General features: G+C 40.9%; 1 protein-coding gene across 5 annotated transcripts; it reads left to right on the top strand.

Annotated features, from left to right (window-relative positions):
• Positions 1 to 35: 35 nt before the first annotated feature.
• On the top strand, positions 36 to 20,250 carry LOC144014380 (zinc finger protein 335-like). Of its 5 annotated transcripts, none has more exons than XM_077514189.1 (28): positions 36 to 280; positions 1,744 to 1,937; positions 2,226 to 2,502; positions 3,169 to 3,234; positions 4,741 to 5,787; positions 6,888 to 7,085; positions 7,262 to 7,426; positions 7,664 to 7,925; positions 8,530 to 8,707; positions 8,779 to 8,891; positions 9,170 to 9,188; positions 9,269 to 9,385; positions 9,512 to 9,588; positions 9,916 to 10,076; positions 10,892 to 11,115; positions 11,197 to 11,296; positions 11,506 to 11,594; positions 11,679 to 11,926; positions 12,597 to 12,711; positions 12,787 to 12,984; positions 13,156 to 13,298; positions 14,626 to 14,768; positions 14,870 to 14,967; positions 15,833 to 15,919; positions 16,095 to 16,178; positions 16,248 to 16,307; positions 18,710 to 18,803; positions 19,113 to 20,250. In XM_077514189.1, the coding sequence occupies exons 2-28, from the start codon at positions 1,746 to 1,748 to the stop codon at positions 19,328 to 19,330; spliced, it is 4,773 nt and encodes a 1,590-aa protein (XP_077370315.1). In that variant the 5' UTR covers positions 36 to 280; positions 1,744 to 1,745; the 3' UTR covers positions 19,331 to 20,250. The 5 variants fall into 5 exon arrangements, with proteins under 5 accessions (XP_077370315.1, XP_077370314.1, XP_077370313.1 ...); XM_077514188.1 differs by having other exon boundaries at positions 1,741 to 1,937; XM_077514187.1 differs by lacking the exon at positions 36 to 280 and adding an exon at positions 410 to 750.
• Positions 20,251 to 22,675: the final 2,425 nt, after the last annotated feature.

Below are 22,675 nucleotides of genomic sequence, written 5' to 3'. Positions count from 1 at the left end.
AGTCCGGTTGTTTATTCCAAATAACAACTTTAATAATCATCAAACGCGAACAAAACAGTGTTCATATGAGTAACCATCAAGCTCTTAATTTGTTAGCACGCCGGCGTCTGTGGTATGAATCGTTTTGATCAAAACAATAAATAAGACCCGGGTACACGAAAAGGAAGTGAGGAGATTCTCATGGCGCCCGACTAGAATGAAGCTACAATTACCTCTCACCGATGCCTACACGATTTAGCGCCGCTACGCTTAAGGACACGTATCTACTCGCAAATAGACGGTAAGGAAAAAATAACATATTCTCAAGGTGAGGTTCCGTATTTTTATTTTGTTCAGGGAGAGCATTTGGGCGGTCTGGCGCAGCTTGAGGCCCTCGAGGTCCCCAGTTGAGCTTCCGAGAATGCCTGATGTAAAAAGACGTCTGCCTGTTAGAAAATGGCGACGCAGCGCAGGCAGGATCAAGGGCAGCTAGGCCATAAGCTACTGCATGCTAAAATAGTAGTAAATACAGTACAGTACTCCAGTTTTAGACCTATTTACTACATTAACGCGAACTTTGTCGAGTCCATAAGATATGTTCGGTTGTGTTCATGTCCGACAGCCTTTAAATCTAGTTGGTCATTAATGTATAATGTTTGAACAACATTACCCGTTTATGGTGGCGCTATGCTGAGTAAGACAAGGAACGCGAGGCACGTTTAAGCCCAATGTGTTTAAACACCCGAACCCATTACCCATATTATTTATTTGGTATGTTCTTGCCTTTTTTTGTGAAACTGCCTCCAAAATTCGGTCATGACTAACGTTGCCTGTGCAGTGAAACTGCTACACGATGGTTCAGCTTATATTACCACCGTCCACCGAACTACACAAACATGCTTAATCTCAGTGGTTTTCCAACTTTTACACCAAGTACAACCACAAAAACAAAACAAAAAAAACATGACCGAAAGTAAACGAAAATAGTCGCCAAGTAGCACCATCATAACCATTTTGTGTGGTAGGCACAAGTTTATCCAAAGCAGGTCAACTCTTCATCCTTTAAAAAATATATTTACTATTGTAAGCCACTGTAACATTATTATTCCAGTCAAGTGCATTGCACAAAAGTCAAATACGAACTGTATTAAAATAAATGTTTGAAAACAGTTGTCAAAGTTGCAAATGTGTTGTAAGTTACATTCATTTAAGATGTACTTATATTGTACAGGACACAAAAAAAAAGTGATTTTTGATATATATATATTTTTTTTTAAAGGGCAGAACAACTAACATACAATCTCATTACATCGAGTGAATTTGAGGTTACCTGACTCCTGAATTTTATTTGCTCATGGAGAAGTCTCTCTTTTTTTTCCGTACTTTCCTACTGTCCCGTATATGGACGTCTCATGTTGTTTACATTAAGTGTGAGAACATAAAACAGATTTTGTGTTAATTTTTACATAACAGTATTATGTTTATGTTTATATTGTGATTTAGATAATTAGATCACATTTTATGAACAATTTATCTGAAATCCAGGTACATTAATCCCAAAGGAATTCAGACTGAATGTGTTTCCAATATTTTGACTCATGCAAACCAAAATATTTTTATTGGCCACACCTGCCTTGCCCTTTATAATAAACAATATAATGTGACAATAACCACTTGACATTGTCAATCAAAGCAGTTTGTAAAGATGAAACTCTCGTGTGAAGGAATTGATTTAGATTGATCTTATACTTTCTTGTACAGTAGAGATGGATTCCGAGGAGAATGAGGTGGAAAGCAGCAGCGATGCAGGCCCCTCTGGCATGGAGGAGCCGTCAGAAAGCGGCATGGGCATGGAGTCGTCGGAGGCCATGTCTGCCGACAGCAGCGACGCTGCCTCCTCTCACGTGCATCCGCCCGAGTCGGACTGTCATGTGGGACAGAGCTCCGAGGGACTTGTGGTAAGATATGGCAAATGATTTCAAAAGGGGAACTATGGTGGGCATGTCTAAGCATGTCTGCCTTACAGTTGTGAGGTTGTGGGTTTAAATCTTGGCCCATCCATTAGCTCATTTAACTGAGACAGAATTAACACCCTGAAGTGTGACGTGGATGTTATGTGTACTGTAGTTCTTTGTCCTCCATTTGATTCTGACTGAATAGTTTTAAAATGTGAGCAAAATCCCCCAATATGTCCCTTTTAAGTTTTCAGGTTGCTAACCGATGCCATCCCCTCTATGCTTCTCAAGGTCTTCATCCCAGAGACCAGCTCCAGCACAGATGTCCGAGTGTCCTCTGTTCACCTCCCGGACTCCTCCTCAGTGGCCCAGTCCACCAGCGTTTCCAGCGTCTCCACGGTGACTCAGTCGGTGCTGGTGTCCGAGTCGGCCCAAGTGGTCGTTCACTCCAGCGCCGCGTCTGAAGGAGCCATGATGGTGTCCGACTCCACTGCCTCTACCTCATCCGACCTGGGCTCAGCCCTCGACAAGATCATTGAGTCCACCATCGGCCCTGACATCATGAATGGTATGTTCATGTGTTTATCTTGCAACAGAATTAGGGCTGTCAAAGTTAAAGCGTTAATAGATTAATTAATCACAGAAAAATGTTGCATTAATCACTTATTAACGCATATTAATCGCACTATTTTTTTGGACCGCACTTGAGCCTTGAACGTAACCGCGGATGGTTACATTGAAGGTTGCGCAGGTCAGTGATTCGGTCAATGCACGGCATTTCCTACGCCTGTTGTTCCAAGATGAGCGGGGTGACTCCAGTTCTCGGTGGTAAATTTTGCTTTAAAAACACCCCGACGGGGACTTTATATAAAACAAAAGTAATTTGTGTTTAATTAATAATTGCTGAATTGCACCCAATTGATATGATGCTGTTACGTTTTGAGCAATACACGCATGCATACAATTGCGTACATGCATTTAATCAATGTTTGCAAATGACATTCAGATAATAAAATGCGTTAATGTCAAAATATTACGTTATTTTGTATTTATTTTATTATACGCAAATACACAAGTAATTTAGCTGATTAATCGTGATTAATCAAAATTAAAAAGTGTGATTAATCAGATTAAAAATTTTAATCGTTTGACAGCACTAAACAGAATAGACAAATTGTTGCTTTTGGATTTGCGAGAAAAGGCAAATGTGTTTTTTCACTACTTTTCCCCACAGGTTGCATAGCCGTAACCAGTGCTGAAGACAGAGACGCAGAACCAACCCAATATCTCATACTACAAGGTCCAGATAATGCTATGTGTTAATAATTTGTGTGTCCATGGATTCTTTAAAACAGGGGTGGGCAAATTACACCCTGGAGGCTTTTTGCAACCTTAATATATAATAGCCATGAGAAGCATACACTAAAATTCAAAGATTGACACGGCCCGTGGCATTTACCTATTTGGGTGTGACGTCCTTGACTACTACTACTACTACTTCTACTACTGCTACCACTACTATTTATAAATGTAATTGTTTTTATACTCTAGCACACCAATTCAATTGTGCTTCAACGTGTTTGTGAACAATTCTCATATCGTATTGATTAGGGGTGTTAAAAAAAATCGATTCGGCAATATATCGCAATACTACAGCGCGCAATTCTTGAATCGATTCAATGGGCAGCCGAATCGATTTTTAAACATCCATTTGTGATGGAAAAATATTCAACAAAACGTCTTACTTATGGTTAGAATTCACATCCTAAGCATGGAAGAATGTTATTTTAATGGAGCATTAAGCCTTAATATTTTTTTTCAATGCTGTTCCAACATGAAACAGATTACAACCTTTGTTTGTTAAATACAGTGGCTCACAGTTATAAAACTGAAGTTTCAGACATATAAATAATACCTTTTCATACAAATCTTACAGTGTACACGTGCAAGTTTACCGAATAGTATTTTCTAAATTTGAGTAAAAAAAATCGCAACAATTGACTTTTTAATTTGTATCGGGATTAATCGGTATTGAATCGAATCGTGATATATGAATCGTGATACGAATCGAATCGTCAGGTACTAGGCAATTCACACCCCTAGTATTGATGTTGTTCGTGCTGTAAGGGGAGGCCATATTGAGCACTTGTAACATGTGAAATAAAACTTGACTGTTAGGAGAATGCTTTTATTATAAGTGTTATTTTTTGCTATTTTTCCTACATAGAATATTTGATCATGAAATAGGGTCATTCTTTTTGAATCACCCTGTACATCAGTAATCTTGCCCAAAGATGTACATTCTAAAATGAACCTACAGCCATTACGTTTTGTAGGCATAAAACTCAGGATGGGAGAGGACTGACATGCTAAATAATCTCTAATCACTTCAAACAAAAATTAACATGACACTTCCTGTTTTCTCTTCTTTCAAATTTGCACAATACTGTGCTCCCACCTAGTGGTCAAAAGAGAAATTACACCCCAAAATAAAGAACACAATGACATAAGCTGGATGCAAAAAAAAAAAAAAAAAAGGAGAAATAGCAGGAATCTAAACTTGGAACTTGTGATGGAGGTGGTTTACTGTAATTATACTGACAGCAAAATTGTAAAAAGGCAGACAACAATGTATTATCCCATACAGTATTGGTAGTTGCAACTATTGACTTCTCAACTCAAGTCATCTTTATTTGGATAGCGCTTTCAAACAACCTTAACTGACACAAAGCGCTTTACAGAAACACAACAAACAAACAATTTCGATCAGCAGTCAATCTGGTTTTCATATCTGTGTCTTCTTTAGGTGCTCCTCCGGTAGCCCATCTGTCCTCCTCGGCCTTGTCTGATCGCATAGCCATCGAGGCACTTTCCGAGGGTCCCACGTCCACCTGTCTGGACCAGGGAGACATGCAAAGGAGCCTGGAGCCCGACGACCAGCCCGGACACTCGGGCTACCCAGAAGACAGTAGCAGTCAGCCCGATCAGCCCCAACACTCTCACCCCTCCCAGTATATGGACGGCCCAGACCAAACAGGAGAGTCCTCACCTTCCTACGCGGAGTGTTCGCAAGAACCTGACCAGACGCGCTCCCAGTCGGGATTCCACGACTACAGTGGGGACAACAGCAACCAGGACCTGCCCGGGTATGTTGAATGCAGCAGGGCGGATTCCAACCCGACCAGCCGGGGGAACTACGTGGTGGAGTGCAGCGCCCGTTATCTGTGCGCCGTGGACGATGGCGAGCGGCCGCATCATTCGCGCGCCTACATCGACAGCAGTGCTGATCACACGTCGCAGATGAGCCGGCAGTACACCGCTGCCTATTCCGAGCAACCCGGGTGTTCCCGTTACCAGGCAGGCGACGACGATGACGAGCGGAACCAGGATCCCGATCAACCGCGGCAGCGACCTCAGCATTCTTGTTACACGGAAAACAGCAACGGCCCCGACGCTTCCCTCTATACTGACGACAGCTCCTTGTCAGACCACCCTGTCGCCAATACGGCAGATTCAGCGGGCGTTCCAGAGGCGGCGGAGTGCAGCCAGAGCTTTCCGGGGCGCTACATCAGCAGCAGTGGCATCTACGTACCCAACGCCAAACCCGGCGCGGCACTGCATTGCTCTGCCAGCCGGGCTGACCGTCGGCAGGAGGAAGCCGCCCCAGGTCAGGGAGTGGACGCGTCGGTCATGGCTGAAGGCTCCAGAGGTCGTCCACCCAACCTGGCTGAGCTGGAGGAGATGATGGAAGTTGTGATTGTGCAGCAGTTCAAGTGCAAAATGTGTCCGTACAAGAGTGTCTCCAAAGACACGCTGATTAACCACATGAGGGACAAACACTTCAAGCCTGATGGTAGGTTGTTAGTATGGTTGACTTTTTTTTTTTTTTTTCATTAATTTCTGGCAACAATTTACAGGTGAATGTCTCGATTGATCATTTCACCTTCTTTTCTACTGCTGTAGTCTGAATGTGTTATGTGTCAGTCAAAAAGATGCAAAGATGAAGATCAGCTGAAGATGTGGTCAAAATTCAGACATAGATGACATGAAAATTGAAGGAATGGCTAATTAATCTACAGTACTTTTCTATTGCTCAAATTAATGGCACAGACGTGTTCTTGGCGTTAGCTAGGAAACTAGCATTATGTTTTGCTAATTTACTCAAAAACAACAAAATGTGTTCCACAAACTTAGTGATTGAGGTTTGATTCTGAATCGGTACCTTTAAAACTCATTTGCTCCCAAAAACGTTTAAATACGTTGTATATTAAATGTATTAAGTGTCCCAATGACATATTTGTACGTTTTTTTTTTTTTATGCTAGAGCATACAGAAGGCTTTGATTCAGCCTCTCAACTGCAGAGAAGGGGTGAAGGAAAAAATGGTAGTAATTACTTAAACAGCCAGCAGGGGGCAGCAGAGTGTAATAGATCAACCAGGACCATGATGAAAACAAGCTGTTTCCCCACAATTCAAAGCAGATTTGTGAATAATGATGAAACGTACCTGTATTCTAATGCTAATTGCTGCAAAATGGAAACATAGAAATATACCTTTTTTCCTGATGAAAGAAGAGATTCTAATCTTTCTTTTGGTAGGTTGCATGTTTTTATAGCAATAGAACACAATATTCTGTGGACCTTGTAAAATCAGTCAAAATCCAGTAAAACAGCCAGGAGCGAAGGGGGTTGCTTCAGTGAAAATAGCTGCGAGTGAATGAGTTAATAGGGGTTACTTTGCCACCAGCGGACAGTCTTGGGTTCCTCTCTATTTACAACATCAACTTGATTCCTCAATCTGAGCCAAGATGTATTATATTAGGCTGGCCTAGGATTGAGATTGAGAAAGCCCATAAATTATAATGTCTCTGTATTAATGTCTGATATTTAAGAGTGGTTTATGTTATGAGACTCATGCTCAACTTTTTATTGACTCCACTTGTTCTGTGTTCAGGAGGTTTGCAAACGAAACGCAAACGTGGCCGACCTCCAAAAAGCGCCACGCTGGCTTCTCAGCAAGCAGATCAAGTGAAGGAGGCGGCAGCAGAGAGGAGAACGACGCAGGCGACAGTGTCGGCATCTCATCAAGCTAAAGAGGATGACGATCAGGAAGACGAGGTTCCAGATGCTGGTGCTATTGATGATTCTGAAGGTCAGTGTTAGGTTGATTTATTTATTTATTTATTTATTTTTTTTGCAATGTTTTTGGAGTGTGTATCAGTGATGTTTACATTTACTTATAGTATAATGATGTTCCTGATAATTGTGATCATAACAAAAAAATGAAATTGTTTCATCCCTAATCATCCTTACTCATTTGTTGCTCAGACGACAGTAACTACAATCCGGCTGAAGAGGACTGCCGCAGAAGACTACCTGCCATTTTGAAGAAAAACCCTCCTCCGATCTCTTCCTCCTCTCAAGGTCGTCCTCAGCGTCGAGTTGGCCGTCCGAGAAAGTACAACCTTCTAGAAGAAGATAGCGACACCCAAGGTGGGTGGTCCGTTTCTCAAAGAGCATTACAGCAGAGGTGGGAGTAACTTTTAAGTAAGTCCTTGAAGTTAGTGTGGCAAAAATCCAAGCAAGTTGAGTCAAGCATGTCACGCCTTGGGTTAAGCAAATCATACGTCAAGGCGAATCTTTCATAAGTTTGAGCCAAGTTTCAAGTCCTAAATTTGGTCTGAGTCAAGTCATGTGACTTGCTTACGGTGTGTTGATCTCTCCCTACAGAGGCGGAGAGTTTAGCTAAGAAGCCAAGACCGAATGCTGGCCCGGGAGCCGCGAATGAGGCGAGCTCCTCGGGCTTGGACAACAACAACGGCAGCGCTCTGCCGGCTGACGGAGACGAGGTGGAGGTGGTGGTGAGCCAGTCCGACTCGGAGAACAATGACCCCTCGTCCAATTTACGGCGAGAAGAATTCATTGGATGGAAACGAGGCCGCCCCTCCAAGAGTTTTCTTCGCAGGAAATTCAAGAGGCCTATGAAACGCAGGTAAGTGCCATTTCTATTCTGTTTTGAGCTACACATCTCATCTGTGAAGGTTCAAGGGTTCGTTTTTTTCCTCCTTCAGGAGAAATTTGTCTTGGAGATGTCAAGGCTACTGTTTATGCAAGGCCAAACAATGGAAGAAAAGTGTTTCAGGGTACCTGAGTGCTCGGGGGACCTACATTCGAAATATTACACTGGTACCTTGAAGTGGGACCATATTCCATTCACGACACATGGTCAACTTTGAAAACAAAACTTCCTATTGATATGAACTATATTTTGAATAATTCAATCCCGAGCCCCTCACAGGAAGAAAATGTTTTGCACCTTCCCCTAATCCTCCACTGCGACAATAAATAGTATAGTTTAGCTAATACTAGCTTGCGCTAATACTCCTTGCGTACTCACTGACAATGAGCGCGCCACTGCCACCTGCTACAGTGGATGTGCAATTACACATTATTCTTGTACAGCTGAGCAAAAAACAAACAAACTAAATAAATAAAGGTTCTCTGGGTTCACACTCACCACTCCTGGCATTGCACCGCCCCCTATTTAAGAAGGACTACGAGCGTAACCACAATTCACGCAAAGTTTCCTCTTTCAGTCGGTACTACAAATGCATCAAACCGCTCCTGAGACCTCACAACTGCTGGATCTGCGGCTCGCGCTTCCTCACGCAGGAAGATTTGCGTTTCCACGTGGACTCCCATGAGGGCAACGAGCCAGAGCTCTTCAAATGCCTCCAGTGCAAATACCACTGCAAGCGCTGGTCCTCGCTCAAGGTCCGGAGGTGCACCGATCGCACGCACACACCTCAGTGCATATGTGTATATGTATGTGTGTGTTTTTGCAGGAGCACATGTTCAACCACGAAGGTACGAAACCTTTCAAGTGTGAGCAGTGCGATTACTCGAGTGTTTACAGGAAGGATGTCACTCGTCACTCTGCGGTCCACAACAAAGAAAAGTAGGTTCATCGGTCAGTGTGCACCAGGGGTTGGCAAAGGCTCTTGCAAATGTGTTGCATTCATTTCCCCCCTAAAACCTGTCAACAAAATAACTTCATTATTTTATAATTAAATACAGACATTCATTTTATTCTCATCTCATCTCATGAGTTGGATGTTTTAAAAATCAAACGTGACCCCTTGAGCACAAATGTTTGCCCACCCCTGATTTACATTTTTCTATACATAAAAAGTCTTTGATGGTTTCCAACTTTTTATTTACCTTTACAACTACCAGGAAAAAAAACCCGGATGTGGTAAGTTTCTCCTTTATCTACCAATATCTCCAAATTTGTTTTGGTTTCATAATTTGGCTCATTGACCTTTCATTTATCAGGTGGTGACGGTAAACGAGTTTCCGTGTCCTGTGTGTCAGAAAGTTTACCCCATGCAGAAGAGGCTGACTCAGCACTTGAAGACCCACAGCGCCGAGAAGCCGCATATGTGTGATAAGGTCTGGCTAGCCAAAATGTCACCATAAATCTAATGGCCTTTAAGGGAGAGGGACAGTTGGCACTACTCATATTTTTAAAGTCCGGTCTTAAACATGTTATCTGATTCTTTCTTTCTGCTCTTTCAGTGTGGCAAATCCTTCAAGAAGCGCTACACGTTCAAAATGCACCTCTTGACGCACCTTCAGAGCGTGGGAGACAGCACGTCAGTAATATGCATTTTGTATATTTCTTTTTTTATTCTAATTACCGGGGGAATAAAATTAACTCCTTAGTTTAAAATACTTACCGGCCTATGTAATAATTTTTCACCCTTGTATATACACTACCATTCAAGTTTGGTATGACCCAGACAATTTGACAAATTCAAACTGTATTTACCTTTTGTGGATATATAACAGTCACTTAGAAATATCCTGATTTTTTTTTTTTTTTTAAAAGAAGAAATAAATATAAATGAAACCACATGAACAATTTCTAGATGCATTTTGCTCAGCGCGTTGAGACTAACCGCGTGTTGCATTTTCATCAGGTTCAAGTGCGAATTTTGTGAGTACACTTGTGCCAACAAAAAGCTGCTGCTCAACCACCAGCTGTCCCACACCACTGACCGACCCTTCAAGTGCAACCACTGTAAATACACGACCTCCAAAGAGGACTTCCTCGTCTCCCATCTGGCCATTAAACATACAGGTCAGTTCCTTTTGGATGTAAATACCTTTGATATATATGGACCATGAAATAAGATGTAAACTACATAAAAGGGTGGACAGACCATTATAAATATAACATAAACATGGGACACGATAAAAGTGCAGACCATTATATTTGATGCAAATATGTCACATTGATTAGTAATTTAATGTACTCATTCACTCCCAGCCATTTTCAATGAAGCAAACCCTTTTGTTCACAACTGTTTTATTGGATTTGGACTGATTTTGCAAGGCCCACAGAATATTGTTTTCTATTGCTATAAAAACATGGAACCTACCAAAAGAAAGATGAGTCTCTTTTTTTTTTCTTCTTTCTTTTAGAAAAAAAAAAAAAAAAGAAAGAAAAAAAAAAAGAAAGATGAGTCTCTTCTTTCATCAGGAAAAAAAAGTCTATTTTTATCTGTTTTAGTTTTGCAGCAATTAGCATTAGAATATAGTTAAGTTTCATAATTATTCACAAATGTATTTAAAACAGTGGGAAAAGAGCTACTTTCAACATGGTCCTGGTTGATCTCATTTACTCTGCTGCCACCTGCTGGCCGTTTTTGTAATATCTACCATTTCTTCAGCCATTCTCTTAAGTTCAGAGGCTGCATCAAAGTATTCTCTATGCCCTAGCATAAGAAAACATATAAAATGTATAAATACGTCTTTGGGAGAATGGTAATATGTAAAATAGAACATATTTATACGTTTTTGGGAGCAAATGAGTTAATAATGGTCCATGCATCTCCAATGTATCACATTTGTTGTGTTCATTTAGACTGTGCTCGAAATATGTCTTATCTGCAGGAGACAAGCCCTTTGCCTGCAGCATGTGTCACTTTGGGACCAAACACCGCAAGAATCTTCGGCTCCACGTGCAGTGTCGCCATCCGGAAGCTTTCGAGGAGTGGTCCATCTCTCACCCGGCAGGGGAGACCAAGACGCGTCGCAAGCCTTTTTTTGCACTGCAGCACGTAGAGGAGCAAAAACAGCAGCACGAGGACGCAGCGCAAGTCGTGCCAAATGCGGTTGTGAGTCCACGCGGCCGCTTTACATTTGATTTCCAGTCATGAGGCCAACGCGTGTTGTCTTTCCGTTTTCTCGTCTGGCAGGTTTCAGTGGAGCCCGTAGCTCTTGAAGAGATTCAGGGGGTGGGGAATGCCTCAGTGTCCCAGGATGCACTGGGAAACACCACCATCATCTATCAACAAGGTTAGACGTGTGCAAAGTTTATTATCATTAATTTGTGAGGCAGATGCACGGATCACTTTGGCGCAGTGCCAAAACAAATATGAGTGACTTTGACCTGCAACACAACAGGAGGGTTCAATTTACCTACCATGAGACACATTGTGTAATTTCCTGTTGTTCACTGTACCTGAAGAGAAAAACTGAAAGTATTGTTTGCGTCCACTTCCAAGCTGATTCCGGTGAGCTCTCCGCCCAGAATGCCCTGAGCCTGCTACTAAACATGAGCAATGCCCGGGAATTGGTTGGAGACTCCTTACAAGTCGGTGAAACTGCCAAAATAGCAAGCTTACTTGTGAAAATAAAAATCCTTTACCACACGACTACTTGATTGCCCCCCCCCCAGGTGGCCGTGCTCAATTCAGACGGCAGCACGGAGGTCAAAACGCTCGAGAAGGAAACGTGGAGCGCCGTGTCAGCGGCACCGGGCCAGGCCCACAAGGTGGTCACCGTCCACGTGTCCGAGAACGGTGAGACCGTTTTGCAGGAGGCCTACGAGACGGCGATGGAAGGAATCACTCAGATCTACACGGACGGAGGGGAGTTCAATGTGGTGGAGCAGGTGACCGAAGAAGGCCAAAGCGCCGAGTGCAGGTGACGGAGTGATTGCGAAATTGCGAATGACTTCCTGTGTCTTTTCGGGCTTTGTGAGATATATATATATATATATATATATATATATTTTTTTTTATGGGTCTGCTCATAATAGACATGCCCTACCAAATTTAACTCAGCCAATCCATAAAAAAAGGCTCTTTGACGTCTATAGTCGTCAATGGCAGCGAATGTGTTAATTCGACTGGTTTCAAGGGAGGAAACAAAGTTTGGCAGGATTCTCACTTTATTCTCAGAATTCTCACTTAAAAGTGCTTAAAAGTGATTCTGATTTTAATCTCAGAATTCTTAAAATGTGAATTCTCACACTACAGTGAGAATTCTTAGAATAAAGTCACAATTCTCACTGTGACAATTCTCACTTAATTCTCACTTTAATGTCAGAATTCTGTGATTAAAGTGAGAATTCTGAGAATAAAGTCAGAATTCTCACTTAAATGAGAATTGTGACAATTCCCACTTTAAAGTCAGAATTCTCACTTTTGTCAGAATTCTCACTTTAAAGTCAGAATTCTAAGTGAGAATTGTGAGAATTTTGACTTTAAAGTGAGAATCCTGCCAAACTTTTTTTCCCCCCTCTCTTCACTGCCCCTAATCCTCTTGCGTAGATAGTTGATTTTCCATTGAGTAAATCCATTTTTTTTCCCAGCAATGAGAAGAACGATCAGGTTCATGCCGCAGAGGAGTCTGAGGCACAGAGTCCGAAAGGTGACAAGTTCTACCTAGCTTCCGCGTTGACTGATGGTGTTCTGCAACAAGTGGAGGTAACAAGTCATGACGTTGCTTTTCCACAAAGACGGGCTCACATTTCGAGTCTGGCTTTTTCCGTTGACTCGCAGCTGAGCAGCGATGCGCCAGCCTCCCCTCCTGCAGCGAGCTTGCTAAGCGTCAGCGCCAAGCGCTTCTCTTGTCGCATATGCATGGAGTCCTTCTACGGACGCTCGGACATGGAGAACCACAAGCGGGCGCACGTGGATGCCAACACCTTCAAGTGCCCCGACTGTGACTTCATCTCAAGCTCCTGGCAAGAGGTTAAGGTGGGTACTGAAGGTCGTGTGATTATATCCAAACATGCACATTGAAATCAATTTGCAGCGGAAGCTGTATGGCAACCACCAGATTGAATTTGCATCCCTGCCATGAGGTTGAACATTTCCAGAAAATAATTGCCTGTCATTGTTTACATAATGTGTGTTGGTTTGGTTCAGGTTCACATGGAGCTGCATTCGTACTTGCGGCCTCACAAGTGCCCCAACTGCAGCTTTGCCTCCAAGAACAAGAAGGACCTGCGCAGGCACCTGCTGACACACACCAATGAAAAGCCATTTTCCTGCAGACTTTGCAGCCAGAGGTAGGAACAAAACATTTTTTATTTTTTGCTGCATATAAAATGAATGATTTAAGTACGCAGTTTCTTCCTTGCACTGGACTGGACTGGTATGTCCTGCATCTTGACCAAAGTTAGCAGTAATAAGCAAGCGACTATAACAAAAACAATATTTCAGGCTCAACACATAAATATCAAGGTTTCATTTCAGGTTCCTTGACAGGTAACTTGAAATAAAATACTTTCCCCATGAAGAAAAATGATCAAAAAACAATTCAACGGTGTTAAGCTTAGGGCTACCAATTTGAGTGTGAAAGTCAGTTTGTTTAGTGAATTGAATTGTTACATTTTAAAATGTTTAATGGAATTGCACTACATGTATGGAGTTGGAAATGGAATCATCTTTTATGAGAGATGCGCGCCAGTTATAAATTTGCATAAATTGGTTTGACGTTGCTGATGATTTATTGTTTCTTTGAATTTAATTCAATATTTTGGTCTTTGGAGAGCCTGTACATGTTCTCAAAAAGGCTGTCAGTTGATTACATTTTTTTTTTTAATTGTAATGAATCGTGTGGCTACAATAATTAACTTGTGATTAATGGCACATTTTATGTGTTCTAAATGTACAATAAAATATTTTTTTCAAGTTTTTCATACTAATGTTAACATAAAAGTGGAAAAATGTTTTTAACCTAATACAAACATGGTTATATCTTTTAGTAATTTCATTTTTATTCATAAAATTATTTAAAGTTAAAAAGATGTACTGTTACTGTAAAAATAAAATAAAATTATGAAACATTGAATTGTGTTGAGGTCATTTTTCTGCCACTAGATGTTATTAGTGTTTCATATTTGACACTGATGACAGCTCAGTGCGTTTTCTTTTCATATTAAAAGCTGCTTAATTTTGAAAATAAAGTAACTTGTGAACTTGTAATTTGTTTTTTCTTAATTGTAAATTACAACTTAACTCCAGTCCCCACTAATATATGCATTACTATTATATCTATTACTGCTAAATTGTGTTATAGTGACTCCTTTGCACAACGTTGAATTCCTTTTTGTTAATTTTTTTATGGATGCGCATTGTAAAGTGACGCAGCATTACTGCAAACAAACCAGAAACAACACGATGTATTCCACAAGCTATCTTCTGCATTTGCTGACTAAAATACGTCTCAAGCTCAAGTTGTCACTCCAAGTGACAAGACGGGCATACGTTCGCCTCTTGGCTCTCAAAGGGGCCTGAGAGTGCCCATGCACCTCCACGCTAGCAATCTGCTCTTTTAAACAAAAAGGCAATTAGCCTGTATTTTTGTGGTCTTACGAGCACGTTTTTTTGCAGCTTCAATCGCAACGGCCACCTCAAGTTCCACATGGAGCGTCTCCACCAACAGGAGAAGACCACCACGCGCAAGAGCCGCGCCGCCGCGTCCCAGCAGACCATCATAGTCAACAATGACGAGGAGGCGCTGGCCACGCTGCAGTGTAAGATTTGACAAACGTCACCACACTTGACGGACTGGCAGACATGTAAAACGGTCACGTTTCAGTCATACGTTCCCTAAAAAGTCCGACGTGTGTTCCAGCCCTGCAAGCCCACCAGGCAGTCATCAGTCCAGATCAGCTGCAGGCTTTGGGTCAAGAGCACATCATAGTGGCGCAAGATCAATCTCTGACAGACCAGGTCACACAAACAAGCGTTTGGTCTAAGCTGTAGGGGTGGGAAAACTTTGGGTACCTCACGATATGATACGATATGCGATACAAGGCTCACGATAACAATTATCTCACGATATGACGATACGGCGATTATTGATATATGACTTAGGTAATAAATCCACAATAATCTACGATAAAATTACTCAAGACATAAACTGATGTTTTGTCAATAGTTTCTGTTGGTACCATCACTGAAACACGATATTAAAACTTGTGCCTTCTTCACAGTGAGTACTTTAGTATATATATATATTTTTTTTTAACAAATACAAATGTCTTCTTAACAGAGGCCACTTTCTGTAAACAAATTTTGTGTCTTTCTTAAACATGTCACAAGTCAGTCAGTCACATAGTCAATTGTTTCATTTTATAAACTGTGACAATTTTTTGTGTAACCTTGCAAAAGTAAAAAGTTAAATTACTTAAATATGAAATCAATATTAATGTTCCTCAGAAATTGTGTGCTTCAAAAAGTCAAAACATAAAATGTTAAAATTGAAGATATAATACACATTTTTCATAGAACGTATGCAAAACTGAGTCTTACGCAAGTAAAAGTGAGCTCATGAGTCTTTTTCGCCTGAAGACTTCCGTACATTTCCCCGCCACTCTTATGAGGCGCTCCCCCTAGTGGCCCCCCAAGTAATTGCTCAATAAGTCATGAACAATGGAGCCGTTGCAGTGGCTGTATATTAACTACAAATATCGTGATACTTGCGTAGGTGTATTGATAATCTACTGGGAGACAAATGTGTCGCAATATCGATTATATCGTCACACTCCTACCAAGCTGTGCATCGTATTACAACATCCTCATTTGCATTGATCAGGAGGAGGGCACGTACATCCAGCAGATCACCACCGTGGACGGACAGACGGTCCAGCACCTCATGACGGGAGACAATCAGGTCACCGAGGTGAGCCGTTTTACTCGGATGGACAGACACGACCATAATCACAAATTACATTCACAAGTACAGTCAATCCCACTCCATTGTGGGAAATCCACACGATATACAAGATTGAGACGATGTGTTTTCTGCATTCATGTTCTAATCTCAATTTCGATTGGCCTCTTGGCGCTGTGTTCAGGTGCAGTATTTCATCTCCCAAGAAGGGCTGCAGCACTTCATCCCGCAGGAGTACGTCGTGCTGGCAGACGGGAATCACATCCAGGTGAGTGCGCCCTCACGGTGGTTGCTCGTGACGGGCGGGGAGGTTCATCTGCTGCTGATGTCCCCTCAGATGCCAGACGGGCAGATCATCCAGTACGAGCAAGAAGGAGTCTTTGTGCAGGAGCAGCAGGTGATGCAATGAAGCCTTCCAAGCATTGACATTTTCAAGTAGGGCTGTCACGCTTTTCAGAATGGATCAACCTGTCAATTATTTCGTTGAATAATTATGGAATTGGATGGCTTTCGATACAGGGGGACCAGCGTTCAAATTCAAGTCACCAACGTCCGGGCGGGTCCCTAGGCAGGACCCTTTACATTTATATTCCCAGCTATGACAGGGAACGTGTCATTGCATGACTGCAGTATCAACTGTTCAACAATAGGGGGCGCCAAAAGTATTTTTTTTTTTTTTTTTTTTAAGCTCAACTCAAATCTATTTATAGAGCTGTAAAAGTAGATTGGAAATGTCTGGATGCCGTAACAGGGTACCGGCAAATCCTCAAGACCAAGCTGATATTCATCCATCCATCCATTTTCCACTTACTCCTCACAAGGGTCGCGGGGGGTGCTGGAGCCTATCCCAGCTGGCTCTGGGCAGTAGGCGGGGGACACCCTGGACTGGTTGCCAGCCAATCGCAGGGCACACAGAGACGAACAACCATCCACACTCACAAGCACACCTAAGGACAATTCGGAGCACCCAATAAACCTGCCATGCATGTCTTTGGGATGTGGGAGGAGACCGGAGTACCCGGAGAAGACCCACGCGGGCACGGGGAGAACATGCAAACTCCACCCAGGAAGGCCGGAGCCTGGACTCGAACCTGAGTCCTCAGTACTGGGAGGCGGACGTGCTAAACAGTCATCCACCGCGCCGCCCAGTATTTTATATATCCATCCATCCATCCATTTTGTTGACCGCTTATTCCTCAAGGGTCGCGGGGGGTGCTGGCGCCTATCTCAGCTGGCTCTGGGTAGTAGGCGGGGGACACCCTGGACTGGTTGCCAACCAATCGCAGGGCACACAGAGACGAACAACCATCCACACTCACAAGCACACCTAAGGACAATTCGGAGCACCCAATGAACCTGCCATGCATGTCTTTGGAATGTGGGAGGAGACCGAAATACCCGAAGAAGACCCATGCAGGCACGGGGAGAACATGCAAACCCAGAAAGGCTGGAACCCAGAGTCCTTAGTACTGGGAGGCGGACATGCTAACCAGTCATCCACCGTGCTACCCCTGATATTCATTTGCAGTAAAAAATATTAGTGTCAAAATTAAAAATAAAATAAAAATCTTTTAAATTTTAAACAAATATTTCAGTTTTGTTTAAAAATAACAAACATTGTAGGGAGCTTCCATGGTCATCAGCAAAAACTAGGCAAGTAAATAGTAAAGGAAAGTCATTATGTTTGATTTTGCTCATTAAATAATAAAAATGTTTTTTATGGTATTTAGAATCATGATTAATCATTTATTGATCAAGAATATTTTCAATGTATTTGTGCAATATATTAAGAAAAAAATTATTGGAAAATAAATAAGGTTTCAAAATCAACTAAATGATTTATTATAAAAAAAAAATGTACATACGACATTTAACATGTAATTTATTAAATTACACTGTCTTATCAATGATAGAATTAAAATACATTTCAAACAAATACAGTATTTACATTAGGAGTGTGGCGATATCGTGATAAATCACGATACTTTGTCTCCCGATAGATTATCGATACGTCTACACAAGTATCGCGATATTTGTAGTTAATTTACAGCCACTATAACAGCTCCATTGTTCATGACTTATTGAGCAATTACTTGGTGAGCCACTAGGGGGAGCGCCTCATAAGAGTGGCGGGAAAATGGATGGAAGTCTTCAGGCGAAGAGGACTAATCAGCTTAGTTTTGTTTTTGTTTTTTTGTTTTTTTACATAAATAAATGAATATATATATATATATATATATATATATATATATATATATAATTTATTTGTATTATTATTATTTTTATATATATTAGATATAGTTATATATTATATTATCTATTTATATTCTATTTGTATTTATATTATTTTCATTATAATATGAATTATTTTTTATTATTTTTTATTTTTACTATTTATGATTTATTGATTGATTATTTATTTTATTTTTATTCATTTATGATTTATTTTGTTTATCTTATTATTATTTTATGATTAGTTTTATTGTAGATTATTGTGGATTTATTACCTGAGCAATATATCGATAATCGTGATATAGTCATATCGTGAGATAATCGTTATCGTGAGCCTTGTATCGCATATCGTATCGTATCGTGAGGTAGCCAGAGGTTCCCACCACTAATTTACATACTCTATGGACATTAAATAACATGAGGGCTGGCAGATTTTTTTAAATTAAACTTAAAAAAAAAAAAAAAAAAAATTGAGGTTCCGTGTTTTTATGTAAGTCAGTATGACATGCACCACAGCAGGAGATGATTCATTCTTTTTTCTTTTTTTTTCTTTTTTTTTTTTTTTAGATCGCAGTTAGCACTGGGAGTCCAATCGAGTACCTGCCTGCTGCTACCTCAGAACAGCAAGACCAGGAGGCCGCCGCCCACTCTGCCGTCACAGGTCTGATTGGACGGTTTATTGTTTTACTCCCAAGATGTGAGGCTTGATTCACAACATTTAAGAAAACTTGCACGCCACACTTTAATTAGATACAAAACAATCTGGATGAAAAACATCCATCCATCCATCCATCCATCCATCCATCCATCCATCCATCCATCCATCCATCCATCCAAAGGAAAAGTAATTGCTAATATAATGTTAAATTTAAAACACACACATTGCTCTAACTTTTGTTGATTAGTGACAATGGTAGCTAACCAGTCATCAGCTAGCTTTAGACTTCTGTCGTTCATATCTCTGTTCTAGCGGTGGCAGATGCGGCAGTGATGGCCCAGGAGCAGGAGCAGGAGCAGGAGCAGGAACAGGAACAGGAACAGGAACAGGAACAGGAACAGGTACAGGAACAGGTACAGGAAGCGGTACAGGAGCAAGAGCAGGAGGTCCACACGGAAGCAACAGAGGAGCAACTACAGGAGGTGCAGCAGGACGTCCACTATGACATCATCACCTTCACCATCGAGTAGCCCTACAGCGCCACCTACCTGCTTTGTCATGCAGTACATCTGCTTTGAAATGAGCTCTACTTTGTTGCCCCAAGAATGATTTGCAAAGTTAATGAATATTTTCTTTTTGGGGAGAAAATGAGTTGTTTATTTAAGTTAATTCATTTTTAGGATGCCAAAAAGTTGATTATATAACAAGTTGTAAATAGTTTTGTTTTGTTTTTTTCTTCTCCTGGTGACTCTCAAGTGTCGAATAAGCTAATCGCTGGCACCAAATACACAAATTTCTTTAGATTAAAATGTGTTTATTTATATGTCTAACATTGATTTGAGACATAAATGGGGGGGGAGTAATTAGACCAAAAATAAACACTGGACATTTAGGAGTTTGAACAGTTTTTTTTTTTTTTTTTTTTTGCTACTATTTGGAATTTGAGCTTTATGTCCAAATTCACTATATTTATTTGATAAACTTCATTTGCAGACAAAGTGTTGGCACAGACAGCACAACCAATCATGGAGTTCATGTCATTATTACATCAGTTAAAACAAACATTAACACAGTTGTCAGGAATCAAAATCTGAGAAACTAATTGTTTTGCAGTGGTCTCGAGTAACCCCCCCCCCCCCCCCCCTCTCTCTCTCTCTCTCTCTCTCTCTCTCTCTCTCTCTCTCTCTCTCTCTCTCTCTCTCTCTATGCAATTATGGTTTTCTCTTTCATTCATGTTGGTATTTCTGATAAACTGATTTGGCCAGTGAAATGAACGGAGATTTTGTATGTGTGTGTTTATAATGAGAACAACGTACAGTATTGCACTGTACAAAAATATTCAGTGACATAAAAGAAATAGAAAGAGGAAATAGAAATAAAAACTTTCCAGATGTTTAGGCTTTCTGACATTCTTTGGTCAAAATATGCAATAAAAGGACACTTGACTGTATTTAGCCTGTTTTGAATGGGCCTTCCTGTGACTGTCTCATGCAAATAAGCCACTGCTCACCCCACCCCACTGCACTCCAGGGCCAATACCAAGTATGACTTCTATTACTGTGATGACGTGAGTCAGAAGGTACGACTTTACGCAGGGCCGGCCCTACATGATTTGGTACCCTAGGCGAAAATGTACATGGTAGCCCCCCCCCCCCCCCCAATCCCATAAAAAAAACAAAAAAAAACACACAAAAAAAATTTTGAGATATATAATATTTAATAGCACACCACGCAATAAACACCAAATTCCACAACCAAATATAAATAAGAAAAATAACAGTACAATGCAATGCAACTTTTTATTGCAATTTTTGAAAAATGACAGTATTTAAAACCTCAAAATGTTTTCACTATGTACATTAATAATTGTGTAAGATACAAAAAATAGTAAATGTATCAATATACAAACTTTGATATATTGTAAAACTTTGGCAATAAGGTGATTCACAGATAATGTGAATAGTGTGCAAAAAAACTTCACTAAATAACTTAACGGAACATAACGGCAAATACTTAAAATAGTGCACGCCGGGACCTCCTTGCAGCAAAGGCATCAATTGGTGCGTCAAATGATAGCTGCCTGGATACTTCTTGATTGATGCTGATAAGTGCCACTCTAGTGAGCCGTTCCTGTGACATGGTAGACCTTAAATAGTTTTTTATTAGTTTAAGCTTGGAAAAGCATCTCTCAGCTGATGCTACAGTCACTGATATGGTAGCGGCCACTCTGAGTGCTACCCACATGTTGGGATAGATTTCTCTAAGTTTTTTTCTCCTCGAGAAAAACTATAAAAGTTCCATGCTTGACATATTGGATTTTGGCCAGGTAAGAAATGACTGCATCTCTGCTAAGAGTTTTTTTTTTTGTTTGTTTGTTTTTTTATTTATTAGAGTCCATATTGCACAAATAAGTAGACCCCGAAAAAAAGACTTGTTAATTCCAGGCCTAGCAGACATGTTGCTACCCATAACAGTCATGGAGATCATAGAAAATACTAGATGTCGTCGTTTTTGTTGTGGGTTGCATTTTTTTTTTTTTTTTTTTTGCATTAGTTAATTTGATTAAAGTGAATTTTTTTGTAATCTATGCATCCTATTACAACCTTACTTTCATGTTGTGAGTCAAGTGCGTATTCTACAGAAAACATTTTGTCAATATTTTGGAAATTGTTCTTCTGTTTATTGAGATATTGAACATCCATCCATCCATCCATTTTCTTGACCGCTTATTCCTCACAAGGGTTGCGGGGAGATATTGAACAAAATCTTTACATTTTTCAAAGGTGGTATACTCATATATGCTGAGCACTGTACATGATGCAGCAATAGCTGATATAACTGAAATAGTCACCTGGATCTAGAAGATCGAGCTTTGTGTCACTCAAAGTACTGCTGATTGGTGCTTGACTGGCTGTTGCTTCAGCTGTACATTAAACAAAATATATCACTTCAAATTATTTTGGTGTTAAAGCAGGGAAAACAAATCCATTTGCATTATGATAGAATACAATGTAAGAAATTATGGCTGTTTGTATTAAATGCACCATTCATGCGCTTACATTCAGTAGCCTTTGGTGAAGATGACACTGAAGGATTGTTTACCACAGCTTCTGCAGGTGCTTGTTGTGGCTGCAAATATTTTCTCAGCGCATCTAGTTAAAAAAAAAATGCATTTACTATATCGATGTTTACATTAAACCAGCACATAATTCTTATTTTCAATAAATTAATAAATTAATGTGGTTATGTGAAACAATGACTTGTGCAAATCCATTTGCAGGTATCTGGACTTACTGGCTGTTTTAGTTTAAACTCAGCAAGCGTTGCCCCACTCTTGTGTGCAAAGTAGCTACTAGCATGGATGTAATGGTGCAGTAAACAAGTTACAAGCAAGCTAAGAAGCTAACGCTATTTTTGTGTTTATTTTATAAACAATGATGATTGACTGACATACATACCTCTACCCTGGGCCCGTTTTTCCTCCTCCTCCTTTCGCCGCTTTCTTAGTGCAGCACCTGAAGGCTTGGACCTTTTCATTGTTGTCGATGTCAATGTATAAACAACACAAGTGTGCCAACCATCTATCTATCTTTCTAAAGTGCTGCCACTACACTCTGAGATGATATACGACCCCTCCCCCTACCTTTCATTCATTGTAAGCGGCAGCAGTGGGTCAGGTTCAGGGCGCCAGGACAGCAGGTCGTGAACTCCATCCATCCATCCATCCATCCATCCATCCATTTTCTTGACCACTTATTCCTCACAAGGGTCGCGGGGGCTGCTGGCGCCTATCTCAGCTGGCTCTGGGCAGTAGGCGGGGGACACCCTGGACTGGTTGCCAACCAATCGCAGGGCACACAGAGACGAACAACCAT

Source organism: Festucalex cinctus, chromosome 2, assembly GCF_051991245.1.
Source record: "Festucalex cinctus isolate MCC-2025b chromosome 2, RoL_Fcin_1.0, whole genome shotgun sequence".
Lineage (NCBI taxonomy): Eukaryota > Metazoa > Chordata > Actinopteri > Syngnathiformes > Syngnathidae > Festucalex > Festucalex cinctus.
This window is presented reverse-complemented; position numbering and strand designations above follow the sequence as displayed.